The following is a 17,211-nucleotide window of genomic DNA, read 5'->3' as shown; positions in this document are numbered from 1 at the left end:
TGAGTATCGCGGGTAGACCATATGTTTCCTTATACCGCTCAACAATGATGGAACGATGGAATATGACACCATAGTTGGTGATTGTTCTTACTATAGGTACTCTTGTAGAATGTTTTCAACGCTCAAATGCCTTCGAAAAAAGCCCTGGGACGTGGTCTCTTCCCTTTTGTCCACAAATATCGCTACGTTTGTCGCTTGTAGGAGATTATTGATTTCATGGACGCCAAACCGTCTGATGACGGCCGTATTCATTTCACCTTCGCTCTTAGGCCTATAGATGCTGCCTAGGCAGGTTCGCATCTTGACCTCACTACAAGAATCCATTAAGTCGATTCGAGCCTTACCTCCGGCCAATTCGCGCGGGGGAAAAATCCTCACACCATCGGTCCTAGCTAGACTGCACGCAAAGCGATATCAAGCGCCGTGTATCATGACCAAGTGTGCAGTTTTTGTGAAGACCCTGATCTACAGAAGTATCACAAGGCATGTAAAGTAGAGTACATCTTCCGTTGATCCTGAAGTCGAGGAGTACCCACTACTCTCGGCGCAGATGAACGACAGTGAAGCTGAGGGTTGATGTCGAGAGCTGACACGAGGCCGCATATGCTATCGTAATGTGGATACGATTCATAAACTACCCTCGGGGTCCCCCCAGGAGGTATTTCGCGGCCGAAGGCAAAGATTAACTGGTTAACAATTTTCAACCCCGGCTAACAACCAACAGAATTAACGGAGAGAACTCTGATCCAAAAATCTAGTGGAAAGTGGAGCAAAAGCGCCGCATACAGGTAACCTTATATCGGGAAGATAGAGACCTTGAGCTGGTTGCAACGCATCATGTCGTCCCTTCCTCATAGCCAGTAAATACTCTATGACGAGAGCGGGGCGGAAGTAGTAGCATGCGCTTGTCAACAATCATCATCAAGTATGACGTTACAATAGCCGACAGTAACATGGAGCTTTGAGCAAAATTTTTTAAAGTAGGCATTGGACTAGGGGTTTGATTCATTCTATCCAAGCCTTGTGTGACATGACTATATGTGAAGTACCGAAAGGTGGAGTATCGACAAAAGAAATGGAAATCCACGGTAAAGACTGACTACAGTGAGCGTCCCATGAAAGACAAGGAGGGATCACTCCCGCTTTTAAAATCTGCTGTGCCATAATCATCTCCAAAGCGACGTCAGTAAAGGCTGAAAAATGAGATCTCATCCACCGAATCCAAGTGTGGATCACCTCCAGCGTCACCGTGCGCACCTAGTTCTTCCTCACCTGCTTCACCTGTGCTGGAATTCGTGTCTTCGTCGATATGATGTGTTTAGCCCGCATCGTTCGTTGCCATGGTGTCAAGAGCGGAGAAACTGATCATGCGGCGCCGGATTGAGGGATCAACTGGAGTAGAGTCTGCCTCAATGTTGACTGTGTTGGCGTGGGGTACAGAAATAGTAGGATCGACATTTCGAGCTCTGGAGTGGGCCGACGGACTCAAGGATGCCTGTTCAACGACCTGACATGTAGCAGGACGATTTTGGCGGTCAATGGAGGTGTCTAGCTCTTCATCGGCAGAGCCATGCCCGCTACCGGCAGGCTCTCGCTTACAAGCATCACGGCCGGCAATATACTCCTTGTGATAGAGGTCTTCCGCCAGTAGCCATGGCGTGGATGAGTCCAGGCTAAGGGAGACAGCGCTCAAGATCACCGTCGCTAAATCTTGGCCATCGAGTTCGCGGTTTTGCCAATGCTGACTCGCCTGGGCGTGCTCCTTTGTATAAGCCTCGGATAGCTCTTTCTTCATCATTGTCCAGATGAGTCGTTCACCGTGAAAATGGTAGATCAGAGATTCGTCGAGAAAGCGTAGAGTCTCGGGAGCCAGCGGACTTGGACAGTCCTTTGCCCGAGCAATCGAAAATCGGAGGTTCAACTGGTCAGTCACTAGCTTTCCAAATTTGTGAGTAACCCCTAGTTGGAAATGCAGCAACGAGAGCTCGCAAAGGACCTTGACAGCGTCGGCTGCCTCTTTAATTAATTCTTCCTCCACCTAACCCGGTGTCAGAATAAAGCTGAGATGTAAATCCAGTTGAGTTGTCTGCGCCCAATTTTTGAATACTTTGAAGGCCATCAAGCCGAGTTGGGGTAGGGGCAGACGAGACTGATCCTCATCTAGCAGTCGGTAGACCTTGCAAGTCAAGGCCTTCAACAACGTCAGTGACATCGTCACAATGGCCCCGTCTGCTAGAACAATTGTAACGGCTACACCTTGATCATGTCTAACAGCCAGTCAGAAGAGATGAAGCCTTCAAGTCTTGAGGACACCCACTTATGAATTACTTCGGGATGCGACAAATCATTTGATTCTATGTGCAATTGATCCAGGCCGACTTTGTCAGCCAATTCGGATGGGCCCATCGATGTTTTGGCAGGCTCTCCCTGCTGCTTGGTGTGGAAGCTGAACGGATTGAAAGGCATTCTGGGGCTTGATTGCTGACGGAAAAGGCAAGGATGAAAGACTTTTGGGGGCCTTGACAACGGAAGTGATCGTAATGGTAGGGGTCGCTTTCACGCAAGCGATGGACTTCTATGGAAGGGACGAGCTTACTGTGGAAAGAGAGATGGAAGCGTGAGGTGACTGATATTAGGCAACGACCAGATGTGTAGCAAACAACAGGTCCGCGAGAGCGGCCGGGTGCATGCAATTCGGTGCGCCGAGAAGGACACTCATCAAAGACACCCGGCTCTGCTTGGCGCTAGTCTTTCTAATTAGACAACAATCTGGCAAGCTGTGAATGTGGAAGTCTGACAGGGCCATATCTGTCGGCAGGACTGGCTTTGGGCTGGCTGGGTGTTCGGAGCACCAATTCGTCATTCAGTCAATTAGCCTCTGTGGACCAGGCTCATGAATTCTGTCAGTCACAAAGCAGAGTCATGAAGCAACGTCTTCGACCTATCTGATTGCGACAGAAGGGCCAATTGAGCAAAGCCTCAGCGAATGCTATTCAAGCGTTCTCTCACGTTTTGGCGCAGACCTCAACGTGAGAATCAGCAACTCCCACGGAATGTCTGACTGCCCGGAAGACTTCGCCGAAGATACGAGAAATGAGTGGCACTTTGTCAGGTACCAAGATCACAAAAACAATCTCGCAGCATAAGGAGAAGATGTGCAGCAGGAAGATCGAGATGACAACAACCGAGAGCGCGTTTGGTAGAGCCAGATCAACTGAGAGGCGGCTCAGACCATCTTGATCCACATGAGCTAGTTCAGGACTCACTTGAAGCTCAGGCGGAATATCAACGAAACTTGCGAGAGGCATCGCTGATGTACGCCTCACGAGCTTGGATGGAGGACAAGCAGAACTTAGAGGCGGATATTTCAGCAATTTCGATCTCTCTTTCAGCTCTCAGACCTGCTAGTGAGTGTGGCATTCAACACACAGGCTAGAGACAGGTTTACATCCCTTTTGCCTGAATTGAGGTACTTTGTGAATACAATCTTGGGACAATGTCTTGATCTAGCGCTCGCGGTTCAGGGAATTGCTTCGTAGATTAGAACTGAAAGAAGCGACATTGAAGAGTCTTGAGATTGGGACTTTTTGGGCGCACATGAATATGTACGGATGAAAGTGTACGGTAGCGTGTAAAGTTAAGCATATTCCGACTTTAAGTAGATAGAGGACCTTAGTTAGAGTCAATAATCCTGCGAGCTGTGAGACTTTGAGTGCCAGTCATATCTTCACGGTAGCCTTCGGTAGAAATCAACACCGTCTTCCGTCCCACATAATTCTCCGCACATCCTCTCGTGTTCGTATAAAGGCCGTGCTCTCTTGTGCTTCGCCGAGTCCACAGTAGGCGTTAGGTTGCGGCTGAAATGCGGATGACAGAGTGTACAGCGCTTTACTAGACATCATCCGTCTCCAATAGTACGCGCCAACTGTGAGAAGTAGAAGATCACAAGTGTGTTGTGGGGCTTTTGATCCGGCGGTGACAGTAGAAACGAATGCTATTCTGGCCACTCTTTTCCGTTGCTGCTTTCCTGGCTTTAGCTGTGACCCAACTCTATCACTGAAGCAATTTATGTAAAGCCAGAGCCGATTTGAAGGTCGCCACCTTCTGTAAGTCCATGGATGATTGTGGCCACCATCGTGTTGAAGTACTTTGGTTTCGCCGTCTCAGAAGTCATCTATTGGACCGAAAGGATCAACTGCTGGCCATAATTCCCCCAGCGTGATATGGAACCTAGAAGGCACTAATAATCTTAGCTGATTCCTGCACTTCACCGGGAGTCGATTTGTTCGCCAGGCGCGATAGCAGACCGTGTTAACGCCAAGATGGTTGCCAAAGCCATCATATTTCTGCTCTTGGCACTCAAATTGACGTTTTCGGTCTGCTCATCCCTCTGGTGAGTAGAAAGCGTTTCTTTTGGACGTTGTTGACTGAAAATCTTACACTGCGTCCTTCAGATTGGTCTCTTAGAAGGACAAGATGGAGATCATTTCGGAAAGAGGTTGTAATCCAGGCAGTTCGCGAGATATCCCGTTCTCTAGAATGTTGGGTCATTTTTTTGCAAAAGAAATCACAGTCTCTAAGAGCAAGAGGACGGGCGGTAGCTCGAACAAATTCGAGTTCTTCTTCGTTGAGCCTTCACATTGCAGACTCACCATCTCACTACCACCCCTTTGCCTTCTCAACGCCGTTTTTCCCGTATTATGCTAGGATAATGTATCAAGTCCTCATTTTCGCATTTCCTTGCTTCTCTCGAAGTCTTACGCCCCCTTTTTCGTGGAACAACTGCTCAACCTAGCTTCACATCCTAGAGACCGTGGTGGGGGGTCTGATTCGAATTTAGAGGGAACATGCAACCGGTCGACCGACTGGCCCTAGAGTTTCTCGCTTTCTACGGTTGCAGTAGACCCCCTTGCGATCTCTCATACTTCATAACACGATGATATATCGTCTTGACCGCGGATACAACAGAGAGCCTATGACCGAATGCTCACATTCAGAATGCTCCAATGCGAAAGTATGATGCCATAACCAAATTAACGACCAGATCGAACGCAGATGCTCCTCAAACATGCTGATGCTCTGACAGGCACCCTGCGGAGATGTAGCTGACAACGAGCCTGCAACGTTCTACTGCTCTTCTCGGGCTACTGAGGAAAAGATACCTCTCATCTTGCCCCGGGGAGATGATGCAGCCTGCGAGCGTAGATTGGTGGGCCAAGTCTGGCTCCCTTCCGAACCCTCCATCACTCGGTCTTACTGTGTAGCTATTGCTCTTGTTTCAGGCTCCTATTTCGCTTCGTACTCGAGACAATGGAGTTTCTATCGCGGTTCAATGTGCCTGGCCAATGACAGTGTCAAGGCTGTTGAAAAACGGCTGGTGGACCTTTCTGTATGTGTGGGGGGAGACAGCCTCGGCCTAGAGTGAGCCTCTGGCAGAACGCCAACCTCAATCTCTATTGCATCGTGTCACTCGGTGGGGCTACTTTTGAACTTCTCTCATGTCTTGGAGTGCCATGTCCTTCTCTATTAGCTAGGGTTTGTGAGGCGTGAAGAGTATAAGAGTTTGCCTATCAAAGTTGTGATGGTAGAGTCTTAGCAAAAGAAAGGTCAGGGACGAGGTTTGGCGAGGAAATATGGCGAAAAGGCTGGCGAAAAAGCTGGCGAAAAAGCTGGCAAAAAGGTGGAAGAGGGCGGGTTGCAGCGGTAAGAGGAAAGTCTCAATCACATCCCCATCACAGGATGAGGAGGTCTCCGTGGGAGAACATCGAAAATTCCCCTGACCTCCTACACCTTCCCCCTTCCCTTGCCTTGTCTCTTGCTCTCCGACTTTCTTTCCCGGGTATTTGGGGTTCGCAGGTTTGGGAAACGGAGGGCTTAGGCCCGGTCTCATGGCTTCGTGAAAGCTCATAGGTGCAGGAGCGTCGAAGCGCATCGTGCAGGACATACAAGTGCATGGTATCTATGTCGATGCGCATAGCCTTTCACAGGGCGTCCACGACTTCTCTGAGGCCAACCATGGGGCGGAAAATCATGCTCCCGAAACTTCCCCCACCCCAATAAAAGAGGCAAGCCATAAGGCATTGGCAGGAAGCTACTGCTTGATTCAATTGTGACTTTCTAGAGAGGGAAATAACTAGTCTGAACTGTCCACGTTCCAGGGCGACGACATCCTCTCTCCCTACACACGATCAAGCTCCATCTCTCTAGTCTTCGCCAATATTCGCATGTCCCGTCGGAAAACCCTGCGTTGACGAAGGCGTTTGCGGGGGCGCCCCTGCAATTCCCCCCATGGAGAGCTGGGCATCGGAGGTTCTAAAGGGCCAATCCTCTTCTTCCCAGGGTATAGACACGTGGGCTGGGAGAGTAGACATTAAGGGCAGTGTGATGTCCTCTAGAGCAGGTGCTGGCAATTGGTGTGCCATTGGTGTTGGGATAGGATTGTAAGTTGAAGGAAGAGGTGACATTCCCTGGTAAGTTGAAGTCAGAGGTCTAAATCCCTCGAGTGTTTGGTCTTGCGCACTGGCATCTCTGATAGTGTCTGGGAAATTGACAGGTCGAGCTTCTTCTCCTGTCACTTGAGGTACCCACTGTTGTGATAACATTGCCGGTTTAATGTCATCGTAATCTTTGTGCTGCGCGTACGATTGTCGTGTCTGAGTGTCAATTGCCGTTACCACATCGCTAGTCGTCTTCTCCTTTGCCCGCACACTTGCGCCCTCCTTATTCAATATCCCACCCACAGCATTCTCCCCAACATTTCCAGCTGCCACTGGCTGATCATCCACACTCCCTCCTATCATCTCTCCAAGCGTACCACCAGACTCCACAATACTCATGTCTGTCGTCCACTGCATCCCCATCTTCCCTCCCGGCAAACCGACAACCGTATACTTGCCCCCGGTAAATACACATCCTTCGCTACCCCCGGCTGGAGAATCTTCCGTGTGTCACGAAGTATGTGCAGTACGGCTTTGCGAGACTCAGCATTATCCACAATGGCCTTTGAGGAAATGTCATGAGCATTCCCATATCCCCAAAAGGGGTTTAGCTGGTTTTTCGAGCTAATGACCCAGGAGTTATAGGTTGCACTACTGAGCCTCAGCTGCTCCACGAGGAACCATAAACCCTCGACAAACACGAAGTTTGGGGGCGAGTGGACTCGGATAGGAGTCGGTCTTGGTGAGTTCGTGAGCGAGAACAATTCAACAGGGGTTTTAGTGAGGAGCTTCTCCCCATTGACGTTGTTGGTGCGGAGAAATTCCTCGAGCCACTCGATTGTGGGAAGCTGGATCATGTTATACGATAGAGGAAGTGATGTAACATTGATCAGCTGAATTAGCTGGTTCATGTGTTCCAACAGTGAGGCAGTGTTAAAGTTCCACGCATCGATGTTGCCCTCTTGGTCAAGGTAGACAGATTCACGCTTCGCAGGACGAATATCTTGCGAATCATCGTCGAGCGCCATGCTACGGCGGCGCTTGCGCCGTCCAGTTGGCGGAGGCGTGGCAACTTGAATTGACCCCGGCTTAGCTTCATGATACTGACGGCGCGGGGTGACGTCCGCGCCGCTGGACTCTTCCTGAGTGGCGGTTGCATTCTGATCTGCCATTTCCACCGTCACAGCTCGTGGAATTTGGTTCGCCCCCGATAGATTTATGACCAGGACAAGCGATGTGGAGAGAATGAAGAAGATGATGTGAGCCCATATTTTATAACGGAAGAGACGGACTGGCAGGTAATGGCCTTTGCTGTGAGGTTCGGACATCCGACTGCCACGGCCGCGGGGTAGTAGAAAGCGTCATGTACGCTCCCTTGGCAGAATGCTCGGTCTGGCGATGAGTGCAGCAGATAAATCTCTGGGTTGCCATGTTCATCCAGACTGCATTGGATGCTATTGGTGATGACATTCCCGATCGGGGACTCAAGCGTCAGGATTAACATTGACCTGAGGCTCTTGGAGGTTTATCGACTGTGATGCGGTAGATCGTGCAATGATGTAGGCATGCGTCCGCTCAAGGCGGATATGAGCATGGCGTTTAATCTAAATCCCGTGCCTTACATGTATCGGAGGAGCTTTCCACCAGCGAATGCGTAAGCTCATGGTTGAAATCGCCTGGCATTGCTCTTCATGGCCCTAGCAGCAGGATGATGGGGATACTCAAGTGAGAGGTAGTAATAAGGTGTACCGTGACCGTGACCGCGAGATTAGATTAGATGGAACTAGTCCCGATTTACGGTGTGCAGGATACCGTGTGAGGCTTGGCAGGCGGGAAGATTTCACCACTCTTTTTTCCCTTAAAATTTTATTTATTTAATATCTTGATGAATTTAGCTTTAAATAACTTTAAATTAAGCATATAAGAACATAAGAACTTTATATATATAAATTCCTAAGATTCAATTTTCCCATAAAATAAATGCTTAACTATTTATATATTTAGTTTTTAGTTATTTTAACTTTTTTAAAAAAAATAAAAACTTAAATAACTTCTTTAAAAAAGCTTTAAATTAAAAATTTTCTAAAACTATAAATATATATAGCTTTATAATAAATAAATTTTATAAAAAAATTAATAAAATCTATATTTTATATTTAAAGATTTTTAAATTTTTAAAATAATAAAAGATAAATATCTTCTATAAAAATATTTAAAATTACTTTAATTTAATAAATTATATTAAATATTATATAAATAACTTATTTTAAAAGTTTTATTAAATTCTATAAAGTATTCTTCAAGATATTAAAAAGTAAACTTTTAAAAAAAAGAAACTACGAAAAGTTCCCGCATGCCAAGCCTCACACGGTATCCTGCACACCGTAAATGGGTACCCCATGAGCCTTTCCTACTTCAGCTTAGTGGCAGAGACGCCTGGCCCCTCTTGCAAGTCCTGATCTTCTATCGTTTCCCATCACGGGCTGTCCTCTCGACAGAACCGCTACCACCATTGAAACCATTACTATTGCAATGATGTATGCTCAATTGCTCCTCTCTTCTGCTTTTCCAGTATCAATGCTGGATGGTGCCCAGCACGATGCCAGCCAAGCGCGCATGCTTCGAGACACTCATCTCTTATCCTTTGTCCCAACCCTGGCTTCGTCGCCGAGACGGTACTCGTATATCACATTCGAGCAATGAACATCTCAAAATCTAAGCCCTTCGACTGTTCTCGGCAAGCCCGGCCAGGAAATTCGGGGGTGGGTCCATTTTCTCCGCTAAACCCATGTTCAGATGGCTACGCATAAGAGCCCGGGCTCTCTCCATGGCTTCAAGATATTCTCTCCTTCACACTACCTCGCTCGTGTTACTGCCGCAGAACTCGTCCTCTGACGCCTGGCGACTCGCTCGTCCGACATACTCCCATAATCAACCTGCCTTGCAGAGCACAAGGACAATGGTACCACGTCGAAAAGCGGTACGGAAACCCACCCATTCTTCTCTCCTTGTTTCTTACATTGACACGCCAACAGTGCGACCATTGCTATCTGGGCCAAAGGAGATGCGATCTCGAGGTTGATTGGGACACAAAAAGATACCATCCGTGTACACACTGTCGAAAAAGGCGTCTCGAGTGCCACAATACAAGCCCGACGATAAGTCTTTGAGAAGAAAGCGATGCTCCCGAGTGCAACAAACAGAGACCACCCAAGCCTCTACAGCTTTGACGGAGCCACACAACCATAGCCCTTGGAACAGCCCCCCTCCTGGAGCGGGGATCCAAGTCGCCTTGACTCAACATTTGGGCTTCAAATCCGGCCTCAACCATGTCATGATTTCGATGCACCACAGATCTCCCACTTTGCTTATCTCCCTTTCCCCCATCAAACATCCCAAGGCTCTCAATCTAGGTCCTATCCACGACTTACCCCAGACATCACCCATCATCCTGCCACCCATACAGCGTCCCAAAGCTCTCAATCCTCCGCCCTTACACATCCTTCCACCTCTTCATCCCCGCTACCGTCGAACAACCGCACAACACATCCAGACAAATTCTCTTGGCTTCAAGACGGGCTGCTGGTCGCGGATCGTCCAGATCTAGAGAAGAAATTTTCCAGCAGCGAGCCACTATATCACTCCGGCTATGTACATGGGTGGCTGTGTATCATTCTCAGAGGGATTGTTTATCTCAGTTCGGGCATGTAGGAATGAAACAGACAAAGCTGGTGGTCAAAGAGAGCTGTAGATGAGGGACCTGATGGAGGAGATGATCGAGAGGAGGATAGACTACCACTCGGGTGGCCTTGTCTGCGATGGGGAAATGGAAGATGGTTCAAAAGGGGCGGGAAAGGAGCAGATCTGTTCTCTCGGCTACGACAACGCCATCAGCAGTATGAGCTTCTAGGTTCGCTCTCTCTCGCAAAATAAAGACACTGTTTCCGAGACTCTCACATGCCCTTCTTATGCTCCCTTCCTTCTCGATCTGGACTCGGCATGATCATCGTGGCAGCGGCAATGATCAGACCTGATACCTAGGCTCCCTCACACCTCGCTTTAGCCGGTGCAGATCAGGTCATGTCCGATTTGGTCGCTGCATCATCGGATCCATGCAATGTCCCGTTAGTGAGCGGACATTCGTTTTAACCAATCCAGCATATATCGACCGTCATTCTTCATTCTTCTCACCGTGGCAAGTCTATCCACTCCCAGCCCACACCTTTTAGCCCCTGCTCCCTCCCATCGCCGAAAGCGATGAGCCCAAGAGTCTCCAAGCGGCAGCAGGGCCGCGCAGCAACCGTCTCGGACTCAGAAGAGGGCCAACAAAGCGAAGAGGACTCTCTCCCCATCCCTCGGTCCAAACAATCCCGCAACGAGAGCGCAGGTAATATGCTGGCTCGATCTCGTGCCGCCGGTCGTGTGAAGGGAAAGCATCACAAGACTGCGGAACCATCTGATAGAATGCCTGGCTCGAATATTTCACCGGTGCTAGGGCCCGAGCCTGATGGTGCAGCATTCGCCAGTGGAAGCTTGCAACCAACTGTCGATGGGCAAGGGTGGCGAGCACGGAGTATGCCCGAAGTTCCTGACCAACGGCCAGCTACGCCCCTCAACCAAGCAAGTGATGGAGAACGAACTCAAGGACAGGAACCCGGTAGTGGATGGCGAGATCAGTCAGCGTGAGGATCTTCCATCCTCTCCCACCCGACCTCTCTCACTGACCTCACGTTCGTGCTCCCTGCTGCGCATTCCGTAACCACTAGCTCATAACCGCAATCCCCAAACCGGACCCTCAACTCATTCACACCATCGACGAAACCCTGTTCCTCACGGAAAACGCACAGCACTTTCTCGCCGAGCTTGACAACCTCTACATTTCCCTTCTCCACCCTTACGTCTCTCTCGCCAACATTGCCTCCCACAACCTCAGCCAATCTACATGGCAAGAAAAGCTCCAAATCTGGTTCCGCCGCACACTACTCACGGCATGGCAACACCGGTTGTTCTCCAGTGCCGCTTCCCAGACATCCATAGACAAGAAAGCTTGGGCCGAGCTTACCGGTCAAGCGCTACAGGCTCTGCAGATGGAAATGGATATCGTGGGGGAAGTGGTGCATGCATTGGCGCAGTGGCGTGCAAAATTGGCTTTGCTGGAGGCTGTCGTCAGAAATCCCCTGTGGTTGAGCGCTGGAGATGGGTGCACGAAGAACGGTGAGGGACGTGAATGCACCGGGTCGGGCAAGGAAGAGAGGAGTGGGGATGAGTGGGTTCTGCATAAGATGGGGGGATCGGAAAGCTCATACGCCGGCCAGGATAAATGGCTAAAGGGGTGGTATTTTGAGCATGTTGTGTCGATGACGGGGATGGGTAATGTAATGGCTGAGAAGGCCTGGAGCGAATTGGATCGTACGTGTGTAAGGACTTGATGGTCAGAATGGCGCAGCGGGAGGGACGGAAGGGCGGAACCAGAGACCAAGCTTGGATTTGGAGCAAGGGACGAAGTTTGAGAGAGGAGTAGGTGATGAAATGGACAATTACGAGACATGGTGGTAGACTTCATACGTTGGGGAATGAACGATTATAACGTTGGATATTTCAGAATCCCATCAATAAACATTGGTCGACCATTGGTGTCGTTCGTAACATGGCCTTTCTACATTACTTTCCTTCTCCGCCCTAACGCATCCTCGTCAGGCTCAAGGACAGGGGGAGGGATGAGGCGGAAGGGGGCATTGATGATTCGTATGCTGGATTCGATTGGAGCGAGGTTCAGTAGGGAAGCCGTCATTTGAGGGAAGGAGAAAAGCAAAGAGAGGAGGAGGGACAGAGGGAAGAGAGCAAGAGGACAGAGAGGTTCGGCTACACCGTCATCTCCATGAGGCCGCGCCCTCTTTCCTTGACCTTCCCTTTCATTTCAGTCCTTTGGATTCTTTTCCCTCTCTAACTGCCCTCCTGACAAACGCATCTCTCGTGGCATCCCTCAACTTGTTCGCCGCGTTGTCATCTGCTATGAAGTGCTCTCTTCATTGAGTCTTCATTGAGTGCGGGCAGCTTGGTCCTGATCGTCTTCGGAGGACGACCATGTGTACGAGTCGGAGTCGGATCCGCTTTTTCTTGGTGCAGGAGGGTTTTGGCTCCGTCCAGATCGCTTTGCGACTACTCTGCGGCCCTGTTTTCTCTGACCGGGACCTCAATTGACTGCCGACCCTGGTCGCTTTGACTCGCTTGCGAGGCCCAGCAATACCAGTTCCGTCAGAGTTTTCTTCATCCGGCTCCCTGCTTGCCTGCCTCTTTGACCGCGCGGGGTTATCCACCCGCCGTTCCTCCTCGAGCAAGCCCAAGCCCGCTGCCTCGCTCTCCTTTTCGACCTGGGATCGCAGGTCTTTGATGTAATTACGGATTGCTATATGCTCGTAGGACCCTTCTGAAATGCTGCCAGATTCGATGGGAAAGAGTAGTGGTAAAGCGTACAGAGCCTCCTTCTCTTGGCGATCGAAGGGGTCTTCCAACGTTTTTTCGCCAATTCCAGCAAGAGCTAATATGGCCTGGGCATGTTAGAAATCGTGCAGATACCGTTGGAGACAACTCACAGCAGGTTGGAGAGCGAATTTGAGACATTTCAGTGCGTTCTGTGAATTGACCTTCTGCCTAGAGTCTCGATGGTCTGACATTTTAGATGCTGTGGACAACCCTCAAGTGTCTAGCGGTCGCTAGAAGAGCCAATAGAGCTAGTAAAAGGGAGAGGTGTCTATGCCTTTGAATTGGAGGTCGACGGGTCACGGCCGCAACCACGGACGTTGCGGCAATCATGGCCATTGCCGTTCGCCGCCCATGGTTGGTTGATGCTGGCACACGCCATTCTCTGGAAAGTTTACGCTGGCCTAATCAGGAGAGATGGATCATTGACCACATTGAATTGGTATATCAAGAAGGCTGGCTGGGCGATGTCAAGTATCGATGGAATGGAATTAGCCTCATGCCAAGACTGCCCAAATTCCCCGAATGGAACGTAAGGTACAGAGAAAATCGCGACAACTTCACTCACATTAGCAGCGTCTCTTGCGTCATACAGACCGAATACATCCAGAAATTACACTCCTTTCCCCTCTCTCTCCCTTTTGTCCCCTCGCTCTCCACCGTTCTCGAATCCAACACGCTCCCTACACCTCCTTCCTCAAGACTTTCGGCCACTTACAAGAAATACGACAAGGTACACGGGAAGGTCAGTTACAACAGCAACGATCCGGGAAAGGGCAAGAGCAGACAAGTGACATAGGCGAGGTGCAGTAGGAGCGAGCTCAGCTACATCCCTTCAATTGCTTTGGCGAAGCGCAAAGGTAAAAGAGGAAGCTGGATTGGGGGTTTGGAGAGAAGGAGCTGCGCTCTCAAGCATGATAACGGTCGGAGAGCACCTTGGGAAGATGATACAATACACTGTCTCATGCAGGTCACGAAATGATTGGATGCGGCGCTTGAGAAGCCACGATACTTAGTCCGAAGATTTTGCGGTACACAGACGGAACAATAGACCGATGTGCTTAGTATGTTCCAGCGTGCTTTCAAGATCTAGAGGTAACATTGGTATATTTCTATCATAGGTCTTGTTCTCTGGAGCCCCCAATCGCTCGCGCTCTTGCTCAGCCAGCTGTGACCCTGTCTCTTTCTTACTCTGAGATTGTCTCCATCTGCCCCTCCATGCTTTTCCTCTCATCTCCACCACACGTTACGCTCCACTCCCACGTACGTCAGAGCATACGGGCAGGCGAAGGATGAGTTGGAGAGGAACTAGCGGGTCCGACTGGCTTCTTCAACCACTCGCCACAACCCCACCATCCCATTCATGTCGCCGACTTCTTGCCCGGCTCTTTCTGTTCACTCTTCTTTGCACCTTCTTTCCCTCTCTCCTCACCTTCCTGCCCTCATGTCTCCCGCCCAAGGTTCCCTTTCTTCTACCCACGGCGAGGTCAATCAAAGGAGGCTGGCAGACCGCTGGCCCTCGCGTCTAGGACCCCCCACCCCTCTCCTGGATTGCATTTAGAGCTGTCTCTTGTCCCTGCCTCCCACGCCGGACATTCGCGTGGCTGGTGGACTGGGCTATACAGGAAATTTCATCTTCTTTACGCCTTGTTGTCGCGGACAAGTCTCCCTAGGCTGGTTGATTTCTCTCGCGATTATAATCCTCGCCTTTCCTAGTCTGGCAGCTGTAGTCGGTTTTGCTCGCCCCTTCGTGGCTTCAATGCCAGGCGTTCGTGCAGTTGGTGTGGTATGGGTAGGTGAAGCTGCAGTGGGAGCCAAGTGGGGTCAAAAGGGTGGTCGGCTGTGGTAGGGGCTCAATGTCCTACACGCCATGCTAAAGATTGCATGACGAGGGAAGCAAGGGAATGCCAGCTGTTGGAGTAGTCTGGACCACAATTGGCGCGGTGGAGGTGGTAGAACAGCCAGAGCCATACCTCGATGAATTTTCTGAGCCACTTCTACGGTGGACGGAATAGTCGACTAGGCTAAAAATCACAGCCCAAAGATGATCTCGCTCTTCGTTACGGAATCAAAAACATGGCGCAAATCTGAGAAGTTCCGACGCTGCTGAGGTCAAGTGTGCGTGCACTGTCGGGAGCTTCATGTCTCTCTGTGCTTATCGTCCCCTTGAGAAGGCCCCGCTCCTCCACCTCCCAGGCCAATAAGCCCAACATCCGAGCCTCGAACACCTGGCACGTCTACAAGATCGAAGAGTTCAGCTGATGGGGAGAGGTCGCAGACTTAGGCAAGTGGTTGCTGAAGAGGCTGCTGCTTGAGGAGTAGGCATTGAAAAGCATATCCCTGGAGTACAAAGCTGCGACAGTGAATTCAGAATGCATTGCGGGCTGGGAACAGGGACAAGACGTGGCATTGGAAGAGATGCTCCGGCGGGAGAGACGGGCAGGTCAGGACTGAGGGAAGGCGAACTCTGTATGGGTAACCGGATATAACGAGTATGATTTGAGCTTGTCGTAAAGACTAACGACTAGAGTCGTGCAACTCTACCATTCTCCGCCTCTGACACCGCCTTGCGCAATACCTCCAGTTTCATCCCATTTGACCCCACTTCCCTCCCCCGGTGGAATTCTTTCAGATGTAACGGCAGGCGCGTCTTCTCAACGGGGATCTTACAAACTATCCTGCGGAACAAGCAAAGAAGATGGTAGAAAATTTGGGGGGTGGCCTGCATACGTACTTGGCCCTGGACGCCTTTATCTTCTTGGGGAGGCCCTGATCGAGGAAGCGGGGGTGCGGACGATGAAGGGAGGGATCATAGAGGCAGGCGATGGATGATGGAGTGTGGGGGGCGAGGCTAAGGCCAGTGTAGCGGGGAATGAGCGAGGAGAACGTAAGAGGGAATGAAGTGTTGGATGCAGAGCCAGAGAAGCAGAAGGGGGGAAGGATTGTGGGTGAAAGAAACAGCAGAGGGGCAGATAGGTGATTGGGGTCTTTTGAATGTAGATCATATGTCATTGATGTAACGAAGGACCTGATTACAATGCCTTTCATATCAACCTCCTGGCCGCCTGCTCCAGCCGTCTCCGCTGAATAGTGCAAGATGCGAGCGCCTTATTCACGTGTCCCTCACGCCTGCAGCGTCTCCGTTTTCACGTCCTTTATATTCTTCGGCTCTGCAGATACCTGAGTCTGATGGCCGCGCCCTTGGAGCCACCAGGATGCGACTATCTTCCACAGATCTCGGCTCGAACTCTGAGGGTAAGGTGGCAACCAAAGCCTCACCAGCCAAATCGCGACCAATATTGGAAATAGCAGAGCAAACACAGCCATCGTCACGACTATGACAGTCTCATGTACAAAGAAAAACCACCAACCCCATCTCCAGTACCATCTAGCCCGATGAATGAGCGGGCCGAAGATCCAGAGGGGCTCGAGGTAATCAAGGACAGCTGTGGTCCAGCCTTCGACCGCGCCTTGAACGACTTGGATGTAGGATTTCGGTTTAGGTGGAGATCGGCGCCAGAAAGAGGAAAGGGTGGGTTTGAAACCTGCTACGTTTGGTAGTGTTAGGTTGAGACGAGCCCACGACTGTGTGAGAGCCTGTTCTATTGCTTTGACGAGGTTGGAGTGTCTTTTCGAGGCCCAAGACATGACGCTCTCGAAGAGGGCGGTAGGTTTGGGGTATTCTAGGTGTTTCGGGACCGTGTTGCTTGCGATCTCGGAGGCGTAGGCGACGATGTAGGAGACTAAGCGCCGCAGCGAAGGCTGCGGATTCTGGAAGAATTCGATCAAAGGTTCGGAGTCCGCCTTAAAATTGGATGGAAATGCTTCGAGGACCTCACGAAAGGTGTTGAGACGATAGCTGGGCTCTGGGCGCAAGGTTGAACCTGCTGGAGGAACAGTATGGTTTGTAGAAGATAGGGTCTTCGTGACGCGGGAGACGGAATGGTGCCTTTGGTCAATCACTGCTGAAGTGGACAGGAATTCGGGTGTTGCCGCATTGTATGTGGAAGTCAAGGTCGGTGTCGTCTCGCTTGACCTCAAGTCTATGAGCCTCTCTGCTTCTTTATTAGTAGGGGAGTACATTGACAAAAGGAACTCACCTTCTGCACTAGTGCGCTCCGCATTACACAAGAAAGCGACCGCTACGCACAAGCAACGAAGGAGCTTCTTGCCATGCATCTTCAGCCTTCTGCCTGTAGACACTTGAGATATTCGATGCAATTGAAGAAATCATTTTCAAAGCAGAATAGAATGAAGTATAGCAAAGCAACTCAACACCGGCCATCGGACATGC

General features: G+C 50.3%; 6 protein-coding genes across 6 annotated transcripts; 2 read left to right on the top strand and 4 right to left on the bottom strand.

Annotated features, from left to right (window-relative positions):
• Window positions 1–1,318: 1,318 nt before the first annotated feature.
• Window positions 1,319–2,212, bottom strand: KY384_002858 (uncharacterized protein; the record flags this gene model as incomplete). Its single annotated transcript, XM_044811380.1, has 2 exons — window positions 1,319–2,014; window positions 2,108–2,212. 2 exons carry the CDS (start codon window positions 2,210–2,212, stop codon window positions 1,319–1,321), a joined length of 801 nt encoding a protein of 266 aa, XP_044671656.1.
• A 3,991-nt stretch (window positions 2,213–6,203) lies between these two features.
• On the bottom strand, window positions 6,204–7,765 carry KY384_002857 (uncharacterized protein; the record flags this gene model as incomplete). The annotated part of the gene is given in 2 exon segments (XM_044811379.1): window positions 6,204–6,937; window positions 6,952–7,765. The coding sequence occupies 2 exon segments, from the start codon at window positions 7,763–7,765 to the stop codon at window positions 6,204–6,206; spliced, it is 1,548 nt and encodes a 515-aa protein (XP_044671655.1).
• Window positions 7,766–10,694: 2,929 nt separating this feature from the next.
• Window positions 10,695–11,866, top strand: KY384_002856 (uncharacterized protein; the record flags this gene model as incomplete). The annotated part of the gene is made up of 2 exons (XM_044811378.1): window positions 10,695–11,113; window positions 11,452–11,866. The coding sequence occupies 2 exons, from the start codon at window positions 10,695–10,697 to the stop codon at window positions 11,864–11,866; spliced, it is 834 nt and encodes a 277-aa protein (XP_044671654.1).
• A 597-nt stretch (window positions 11,867–12,463) lies between these two features.
• On the bottom strand, window positions 12,464–13,111 carry KY384_002855 (uncharacterized protein; the record flags this gene model as incomplete). Its single annotated transcript, XM_044811377.1, has 2 exons — window positions 12,464–12,985; window positions 13,031–13,111. 2 exons carry the CDS (start codon window positions 13,109–13,111, stop codon window positions 12,464–12,466), a joined length of 603 nt encoding a protein of 200 aa, XP_044671653.1.
• A 137-nt stretch (window positions 13,112–13,248) lies between these two features.
• On the top strand, window positions 13,249–13,716 carry KY384_002854 (uncharacterized protein; the record flags this gene model as incomplete). Its single annotated transcript, XM_044811376.1, has 1 exon — window positions 13,249–13,716. One exon carries the CDS (start codon window positions 13,249–13,251, stop codon window positions 13,714–13,716), a length of 468 nt encoding a protein of 155 aa, XP_044671652.1.
• Window positions 13,717–16,040: 2,324 nt separating this feature from the next.
• Window positions 16,041–17,000, bottom strand: KY384_002853 (uncharacterized protein; the record flags this gene model as incomplete). The annotated part of the gene is made up of 1 exon (XM_044811375.1): window positions 16,041–17,000. One exon carries the CDS (start codon window positions 16,998–17,000, stop codon window positions 16,041–16,043), a length of 960 nt encoding a protein of 319 aa, XP_044671651.1.
• Between the last annotated feature and the right edge of the window lie 211 nt (window positions 17,001–17,211).

Source organism: Bacidia gigantensis (genome assembly GCF_019456465.1).
Source record: "Bacidia gigantensis strain McMullin 20006 chromosome Unknown contig_175, whole genome shotgun sequence".
In the NCBI taxonomy this organism is placed as follows: domain Eukaryota; kingdom Fungi; phylum Ascomycota; class Lecanoromycetes; order Lecanorales; family Ramalinaceae; genus Bacidia; species Bacidia gigantensis.
This window is presented reverse-complemented; position numbering and strand designations above follow the sequence as displayed.